This window comes from Hippopotamus amphibius, chromosome 4, assembly GCF_030028045.1.
Source record: "Hippopotamus amphibius kiboko isolate mHipAmp2 chromosome 4, mHipAmp2.hap2, whole genome shotgun sequence".
Classification (NCBI taxonomy): domain Eukaryota; kingdom Metazoa; phylum Chordata; class Mammalia; order Artiodactyla; family Hippopotamidae; genus Hippopotamus; species Hippopotamus amphibius.
The window spans coordinates 131,273,650-131,283,722 of NC_080189.1; the positions used below are offsets into that span (position 1 = coordinate 131,273,650).

General features: G+C 41.7%; 1 protein-coding gene across 1 annotated transcript; it reads left to right on the top strand.

Annotated features, from left to right (window-relative positions):
• The first annotated feature begins 242 nt into the window (after nucleotides 1-242).
• On the top strand, nucleotides 243-2,042 carry LOC130851947 (acyl carrier protein, mitochondrial-like). The gene is made up of 3 exons (XM_057732608.1): nucleotides 243-278; nucleotides 732-772; nucleotides 1,383-2,042. Exons 1-3 carry the CDS (start codon nucleotides 243-245, stop codon nucleotides 1,870-1,872), a joined length of 567 nt encoding a protein of 188 aa, XP_057588591.1. The 3' UTR covers nucleotides 1,873-2,042.
• Nucleotides 2,043-10,073: the final 8,031 nt, after the last annotated feature.

The following is a 10,073-nucleotide window of genomic DNA, read 5'->3' on the forward strand; positions in this document are numbered from 1 at the left end:
CGAGACAAGATCTGTTTTAGAAGTGGTGGCACCAATACCTGCAGTGTTCCTTCACAAACAGGAAAGCCAGAAAGTAGGAAATAAAAGCTTGCTGACGAAGAGGCACTGCTGGAAGAAATTTTCACACCCTTGAATCCATGCCCAGCCACACCTGAGGACTGAGGAGGAGGAGGCAGGAAAGGAATGATCCTTATACAGAAACAAGAGGGTCTGGTTATCAACATCCACATGTGGCCTTCATGATGATGCTGGTTATTCTACCTTATCCTAAATCCAATGTGAGTCCCCTGACAATCAATTAAAGGCTCTGTTAAGTGACATGAGTGTGTTCTGTGTCTCAGGTTTTGGGGGTGGAAGAAAGGTCGAAAACATGGAAACAGGCAGGCATTTTTCTCCTAACGTTCAGTCCTCGGTCCTTCCCCCGGACTCTGGTCCTCAGGGAACATGCACACACATGGATTAGTCTGTTGCTCCCTAACTAACTCCTAAATTTGATGGGTATTGTCCTTTCCTATTATTAAATAGGGGAAAACACCTCTTTCCAGAAGCCCCACTGGATAGCTCTGCTTTGATTTCTTACAAGTTTATCTGCTCCTCCTCCCAATCCACATCTTCCTCGTGGCCTCCCTCAGGCCACTCAGCCTTGATTTCCCAGGTTCATCTTCAGTGTCCCACCTTCCCTTCCCACCTGTTCAACCCCAACCCCCTGTTACCGCCTTCACCCATTACAGCATCAGAACAGGTTCCTTGACTCCTACACTTTGGTGAGAATGTAAGTTCATGCAGCCACTGTTGGAAACAGTATGGAGGTTCCTCACAAAACAAAAATAGAGCTACCATATGATCCTGCAATCCCACTCCTGGGCATATATCTGGATAAAACCATGGTTTGAAAAGATACATGCACCCCAAATACATTTATTGCAGTGCTGTTCACAATATCCAAGACATGGAAGCAACCTAAATGTCCATTGACAGATGAATGGATAAAGAAGATGTGGTACAAACATACAATGGAATACTACTCAGCCATTAAAAGGAATGAAATAATGCCATTTGCAGCAACATAGATGGACCTAGAGATTATCATACTAAGTGAAGTAAAAGACAAATATCATATGGTATCACTTATATGTGGAATCAAAAATATGACACAAATGAACTTATCTATGAAATAGAAACAGAATCACGGACAGAGAGAGCAGACTGGTGGTCGCTAAGGTGCAGCGGTTGGGGGAGGGATGGAGTGGGAGGTTGGGGTTAATGGAGCTTTTATATATAGAATCAATAAACAACAAGGTGCTACTGTATAGCACAGGGAACTCTATTCAATACCCTGTGATAAACCATAACGGAAAAGAATATTTTAAAAAATAATGCAGATCCTGGGTCGGCGTAGCCTTGGCGGCTCGTGTCCTTTGCGTGTGTGTCCGCCGACTCCCCGCGGCCTTCGCGCAGCTGCCCAGGCTCCCCACGCTGGCCGCGGCCCGGCCGCTCAGCACCACCCTGTTCCCCGCGGGAGCCCAGACGAGACCTGGGGCTCCGCAGCCGGCCTCGGTGCTCGCGCAGGTTCCAGGTGGAGTTACACAGCTGTGCCGCCAGTATAGTGATGCGCCCCCTTTGACATTAGAGGGAATCAAGGACCGTGTTCTTTATGTCTTGAAACTCTATGACAAGATTGACCCAGAAAAGCTCTCAGTAAATTCCCATTTTATGAAAGACCTGGGCTTAGACAGTTTGGACCAAGTGGAGATTATCATGGCCATAGAAGACGAATTTGGGTTTGAAATTCCTGATACAGATGCAGAGAAGTTGATGTGCCCACAGGAAATTGTAGATTACATTGCAGACAAGAAGGATGTATATGAGTAAAATATCGGACCCCTTTTCTTCACTGAGGACTCAGAAGATGCTGGTGAGTGTCCGGGAGTGAGACTGCATTTCTGCATCATTGCTGACTTTGACAGAGTAATTCTGTTTAGACTTGTATTTAAATTGTCTTAAGTGTTTTTGCCCTTTGAAAGTAAATCTATAAAACCAAAAAAAAAAAAAAGTATATGTATAGACACATAGATACATACATATATATTATATATATATAAAACTGAGTCACTTTGCTATATAGCAGTAATTAACACAATGTAAATCAGCTATACCTCAATTAAAAGTAAAAAAAGAAGAGGTTCCTTGACTTCACTTACCTCTACTTCTGGTCTATCCTATATGCCACTAGTCAAATATTTTTCCTTAAACGTGTTGTACACAGGTCATATCATACTGCTGTTCTGAAATAGAATCTTCAGTACCTCTCAATGCCTCTCAACTGAGATGCAAGTCTACTGTCAACACTGCAACTACACTCCCCTGTTACTATCAGGGTTCAGCATCCTGGGCTTGTCACTTACTACCTGGGTGATCTCAGATCACCTCTCTCCAAGCCTCAGTTTCTTCACCTGAAAAGTCTCCTCTTAGGGTTGTGTAAAGATGAAATGAGTTCATACATATTAAGGATTTAGAACAGTGCCAAGCACTTAGTACGTATTTTATTGGTGTTTCAAAGTGTTCCCTCTGCCTTGTGACCTTTTCTCCATCTAAAATCTACCCATTTTTCAAATTCTACCTTGAATACCAACTCTTCCCTTGAGAAACTTTCACTTAAAAGATGTATCTCTTTCTGAATTCAAGACAACGCATCCATCCTATCTTTATTCATAGTAAATGGAATAATTGAGATTTTAGTATTTTTAAGTCTCTATATAAGATACTATTCTATAGAACCATTATGTCCTTAAATTTACCTTCTATTGCAGCCATACTCCAAATGTTCTTATCATGTTATTTTATTCCATTTGTTTGTGACTTAGAATTTTCAATCATTTTCAATCAAAACCAGAAACAAAAACACAGCTCTCCGAAGAAATAAATTAGAGCTTTCTAAAAACATAACATCTTAGGATTTAGGAAGGTTTTTAAGAGAGACGATTTAAAATATTTTTGAAGTATAAACACAAAGCATTTCTGAGGGATCTGAAGGAGCAGATAAAGCATTTCGCCAGTATTGTACCATTTACCACTACTTCACAGATGAGTTTAAAATTTGGATGACTTTTTTCCCCCTTCAGCTTCACTTTTTCTGCTGTATTTGATGCACTGAGAGATTTAAAGGTTGACCTCTCATGGAGACAAATTACGCCTGAGAAAATTAGTCCAGGTGCAGCAAATTAATTGCAGAGTCAGAAACTCTCCAGTGAAGTGAGCCTGAGTGTCCCCACCGTGTACCACACTTTAGCTTCTTTTTCTCACATGATGGATCTTCACTTTTACTAACAGAAAAATGCCCCCATGTGGTTTGGTACTTGGCCTTGGATTTTTTTTTTAATCCAAAGCTTATGCACTTTCCTTACGGAAGAGCAGGCAGAACCAGGAAAATGGAAGATGCTCTCCTTGGCCTCCAACTCTCTCATCTTTGAGATTCTTATCTGTAGCCGATCCCCCTTCAGGTGGTCCCTTCACCCTTCCACCTGTGTCAAATCAACGCCTCCCCCCGCCCATCTTGGCTGAAATGTTCTGTGCCCAGTTCCTTCAGGGCCGGGACATTTGAGGGACCAACCCATTCTAATGTTTTCATGAAGAAAGCAGAAGAAATGCTTCAGGAAGGGTCTGTGCCGGGCCCCTCTCTTTCATCTATTGATTCCCTTTGTTTATCCTTCCCACTCTCATCCCTCCAACATCCCTCCAGGTGCAGATGCAAACTATGATATACAGAATGAGTTAACACTAAGGTCCTACTGTACAGCCCAGGGAACTATATTCAATTTCTGTGATCAACCATAATGGAAAAGAATAGGAAAACTAATGTGTATAAATGTATAACTGAATCACTTTGCTGTATAGCAGTAGTTAACACAACATTGTAAATCAACTATACTTCAATAAAATGAAATTTTTTTAAAAAAGAGGATATTCTCCTACATTATCTTCTATTACATTCTATTTTTTTAATTTAATTATATTTTTCCTCCACATAGTCTACATGGGATCATACCCAGTCTAGAGCTATTGCATTTTATTTTATTTATTTATTTATTTTGGCTGCGTTGGGTCTTCATTGTTGTGTGCGGGCTTTCTCTAGTTGCAGCAAGCGGGGGCTAACTCTTCGTTGCAGTGCACGGGCTTCTCATTGTCGTGGCTTCTCTTGTCGCAGAGCACGGGCTCTAGGTGCGCCAGCTTCAATAGTTGTGGCTTGCGGGCTCTAGAGCGCAGGCTCAGTAGTTGTGGCGCACGGGCTTAGTTGCTCTGCAGCATGTGGGATCTTCCCAGACCAGGGATAGAACCTATGTCCCCTGCATTTGCAGGCAGATTCTTAACCACTGTGCCACCAGGGAAGCCCCAATCTTCTATTACATTTTAATGCATATGTCTCACATTCAGGTCTTTAATCCACCTGGAGTCCACCCTTGCATGTGGTGTTAGATAGGTATCACTTTCGTTTCTCTTTATATACGGGGAGTCTGTTTTCCCAATATTATCTAAGATGCAGCCTTTCACTAATTTCTAGCAACGTCTTTATCATATATCAAGTCACTGAATTGTCTATTCTGTTCCAACAATCTGTTTGCTTGTTCTTATGCCAATATCACCTTCTAAAATTCTGAATTTTAAAAAATTCTTGTGGCTGGCTTCCCTGGTAGCACAGTGGTTAAGAATCCGCCTGCAGGGGTCACGGGTTTGAGCCCTGGTCTGGGAAGATCCCACATGCTGTGGAGCGACTAAGCCTGTGTGCCACAACTGCTGAGCCTGCGCTCTAGAGCCTGTGCTCTGCAAAAAGAGAAGCCACTGCACTGAGAAGCCCATGCACCACGACGAAGAGTAGCCCCCACTCGCCGTAACTAGAAAAAGCCTGCATGCAGTAACAAAGACCCAACACAGCAAATAAATAAAAATAAAATAAATAAATAAATTTTTTAAAAAATTACTGTGGCTTCGCAGTATGCCAATATCTGGTCAGACAAGAAGACCCTCTTTTTCCTCTTTTCTAAGGACTAATGTAGCCATTCATGGACCCGTAATCTTTCACATAAATTTTGTAATAAACTCAACCAAGAATTTGATTTGAGATTCTTTGAATATATAGATTGGAGAAAGAATTATAGAAATTAATTTGGGAGGACATCTTTATAATATTAATATCCATCAACTTTGAAAGTTTATTTAGATTTCTCTCTGTGTCTTTTATTCAGTTTAAAATTTTCCTCAAAAAGGTTTTGTATATTCTTTATTAAAACCAAAATATCTTTAAACTTTATTAGAGTTAGGAATCACATCTTATTTTTATTGTATTTTTCTAGACAGTTAACACAAGCATTTAAAAGTCATTGATTTTTGTAAATTGACATATCCAGCAACCATCCCAAAATCCCTTAATTGTTCTAGCAGCTTTATTGATTCTGTTGTTTTTTTCTAGCTAAATTATATCATCTATAGTAATGAAAGTTGCATCTCTTGCTTAACCACTTCTTCTTTTTTAATAGCACTCACTAGAATTATGTTAAACAGTGATGGCGCTAGCAGACATTCTTGTCTTTTCCCTACCTTAAAAGGACTATTTTTGGTTTGGGATAAATAATGGTGGCAAAAAAAAAAATCTCTTTTTTCCCCTTTTCCATTTTGTTACCAAACCTCTGAATTTTTGGCTGGACTCACATGCAGCCAGCATTAAGACTGCCTTTCTCAGCCTCTCTGGCCACTGGATATGACCTCGTGACTAAGTTCTGTGCAATGGAAGATGAGTGGAATTCATGTGTTCATCTTTCAGTTGTAACTTTAAAAAAGGAAATGGCATGGCTTTCCCGTCCTCATTCTTGATGGCTGAAATATGGACACAATGGTGATGGCTGGAGCAGCCACCGTGCATCACACAGCTGAGGCCAGCACGCTGGGGGTGTACCACCAACATGATGGAAGGAGCCTGGGCCCCCAGAAAGCATGAAATTGCCCTACTAGTCCTCAACTGCTATTACACAAACAACATCCTTGGAAGAAGCACTTAGATTTTTATTTATACCTTCATGTTTAAATGCCAATATAGTTGAATATAAAATTCTTGGCTCAAAGTTCATTTCTCTTCAATACTTTGAAATATTAAGCCATTGTTTTCTTGTGTCCAGGGTTGCTATTGAGGAGTGTGCTTCTTGTTTCTTTGTAGGCGATCTTCTGTTTATCTCTAGAAACTGTTATAATTTGCTCTGTCTTTGGTGTTCTTAGTTTACTCTAGCATCTAGGTGTGAGGGGCTTTGTTTTTGTTTGCTTTTTATTATATACATCATACTTGGTACTTTATGAGGCACCGGTGCTGGTCAGGGATTCATCTTGAAACTCCTTTTAAAAATAGGCATTGTTGGGACTTCCCTGGTGGCGCAGTGGCTAAAAATCTGCCTACCAATGCAAGAGACACAGGTTCGAGCCCTGGTCCTGGAAGCTCCAACATGCCACAGAGCAACTAAGCCCGTGTGCCACAACTACTGAGCCTGTGCTCTAGAGCCTGTGAGCCACAACTATTCAGCCCATGTATTGCAACTACTGAAGCCAGCATGCCTAGAGCCGTGCTCCACAACAAGAGAAGCCACCGCAATGAAGAGTAGCCCCCACTCTCCGCAACTAGAGAAAGCCTGTGGGCAGCAATGAAGACCCAACTCAGCCAATAAATAAATAAATAACTTTTTTTTTTTAAATTAGGCATTGTGAGTAATTCATCTCCCTCCATTGTAATCTACTAGCCCTCGGGGTTTAGAAGCACAGAAGTGAAGACAGTGCCACACTATGTCTGGCACTCCGTGCCTACTTTTATAAATTCCTCACTTCTGAAAGGATTTCACTCTGCCCTGATATTACCCCAAAGGCCCTGGCACTGGCGACCTGGGCACTCACAGGTGATTTCTGTGACAACGGCTCTATCAGCTACCGACCCAACGCCACGTAAATAAGAAGCAATAACAGAACGTAAAAGCTTTTCTCCAACCTGTCCTCTTACTTCCCCTGCAGCATCCTCCTCAAACTAACCCTGTTCCCTCCAACCCACTCTCCACCTTGACCCTATCCACACACAGGAGTCACCACACCATTCACTCTCCTCAGAAGGTTCATGCCGTTTTTGTTAGTTTCTCAAATCCACGCTTTCTTCTCACTTCCAGTTTCCCTAAGGTCGATTTGAAGAGAGAAAGCCAGCAACCCATCCTAGCTCACTATCCTAATGGGAAACCAAAGTCAGATGCAGGAATTTTTAATGGCCTTAGGGAGATAGTGGCATATTATCAGTAACCTTCTAGACCTGGAAGGACGGGAAGAGACTTTAGGGTAGATCCGGAAAGAAAGATAAATTAAACCAAATGGGACCCGGCTGGAACAGTCTATTCATACCCTATAGGTCGCTACAAGGTACTCAAATCATCAATGAGCCTGTCTCTGGGGAAAGATGTGACCTAGAGTAGATCAACATTTTGGAATTCCCTAGAGAGTCTCCTCATCAGGCTTCATTTTGACTTGTTCTGATGGTGAACAGTAAGTACTCAGCCAAAAAGAGAAGTTAAATAATGCCTTCTTTTCCTTTGCCCATCAGTGTATATAATACTGCACATTAAACATGACTGCAGTAAGACAGTCCTGAGTGTGCTCTGTTTTTGTTTCTCCTGAAATCCACAGAGATTGTTCATTATCTAAATAAGGACTTGTCTTAGGGATTTTAGGGAGGTCATCATTTAGGCTGCCTTTTTACATGTAAAAGTGCAGGATGAATTAATGCCTGCATAGCTCAGTGCTGCTGAGTCAACATGACTTTGCACCCAAGGACCATTTAGAAATCACAGCCTCTGGGCATTGTCTTAGCTCAATGCCCCCAAAAAACTGTCTGGAGCTACAATTAAACTGATGGATGTCAGGAATGAGAGTAAAAGTTCTAAAATCTTGCCTGAGCAATTAGATGGGTCTGAGTTTGTTCTCCTGTCCTTTCTAAAGGAAAGGTAAAGATGTCTGGTCTCCTAGACATTAGAAAACCCCAAATCCAAACCACAGCAAGGCCATTCTAAAGAGCAAAATCTGGACAATATCAACACAGGATAATACTGTTGGCAGTCAAGCTGGATCGATTCAGAAATAACACTTTCGCACCCTACCTTTATTATCTGCTTCTCAGACTTCATTCTTTATCGTATCACCTGCCCCTGGAGACAGCTTTGCCCATTAGTATTAATTAAATGTGAATGTTAACATGTATAAAGATTTATAACTTCCTTGTCCTGACAGCTGTGCTATAGCTGAAATGCATCAAAGAGGACGAATGAGCCAGTCTGCCTCATGAATTATGACCCACTTCTCCAAACTGGCCAGAGCATCTTAAAAGTATTTTGGGGAACTTGCCAACCAAGTCTTTTCCATCCCTTCTCCTCACCCTCATTCTAACCACTGCTACCATCATAAAAGGACCACGTCTATAGAAAGCAGTGTTTAAAACTGGGGCCACATTTAAAAAGGGCAGGGTACTTCCTAGGTGGTGCAGTGGTTAAGAATCCACCTGCCAATGCAGGGGACACGGGTTCGATCCCTGCTCCAGGAAGATCCCACATGCAGCGGAGAAACTAAGCCCGTGCACCACAACTACTGAGCCTGCGCTCTAGAGCCCATGCTCCGCAACAAGAGAAGCCACCACAGTGAAGAGTAGCCCCCGCTTACCACAACCAGAGAAAGCTGTGTGCAGCAACGAAGACCCAATGCAGCCAATACATTAATTAATTAAATTAATTAATTAGTTAATAAAAAGGGCGGGAGGTGAGAAGTAAAGACCTCGTGATCAAGTGCCGAATGACAAAGTTGCAAAGAAAAATAGTTTGGCCTAGGGACTTCCCTGGTGGTGCAGTGGTTACAAATCTGCCTGCCAATGCAGGGGACACAAGTTTGATCCCTGATCTGGGAAGATACCACATGTTGTGGAGCAACTAAGCCTGTGTGCCATAATGACTGAGCCTGCGTGCCACAACTACTGAAGCCCGCACGCCTAGAGCCTGTGCTTCACAATGAAGAGCAGCCCCCCGCTCGCTGCAACTAGAGAAAGCCTGCATGCAGCAACAAAGACCCAATGCAGCGATAAATAAATAAATAAATAAATAAATAATTAAAAAATAGATTCTTAGAAAAAAGAAAAAAGAAAATAATTTGGCCTGGAATCTTCCATTTGAACCAGAGCCAGTGTTGGCAAATGGAACAATATATTTTCGTCTACTCTATCTGTACAGATTTTTTGTTTGTTTGGCTGCACCGCACAGCTTGTGGGATCTTAGTTCCCCAACCAGGCATTGAACCCAGGCCCTCGGCAGTGAAAGCACCAATTCTTAACCACTGGACCACCACGGAATTTATCTGTACAGATTTAAGATGAGTCTGAAACATAATTATTGCCCTATTTTAGACGGTCGGGTGAGATGATGAAAAGAATGGATGTCAAAGCACTGCTGGGATTTCAGAACAGAAAATAGAGGAAACAAATTTGAAAGTGACTGTCATTTCTAATCGGGACATTTCCTATAATTTTCAAATCCATCTTTTCAAAAAAAAAAAACAGTACTCATACTATGATGTGTGGGAATCATATAAATATATTTAACCAGATTTTATGTATTTAATGTATACAATAAGAGGGTCTGCATTAACATGACTTCACTGTGCCCTGGTCTTTATAATTTTATTAGCATAATGTCACTATCCCAGGACACTCCTGCCCAGATATGACTTGACTGATCATTTCAGGAAACTCTGGAAAGGCCCATCAAGGCTTCCCTACAAAGCATCGCCATTGGCTTCTGCTTCCCTGAAACTCTAAATTTCTTGCCTCAAATTTCTTGCTTCACTGTTTCCACCCATCCTTCACTGTTACATCACAATACTCATCAAGCCTCTGCTCTGAGAGCCCCACCTTAAACCAAGCTTCAAATTCTTAATAAAATCCAACTCACCTTTCTCCCTTGAGACCCTGTAAAGACTCTGTTGAGATGCTGTTGCATCTTATGGGGGTAAGCAGTCAACTT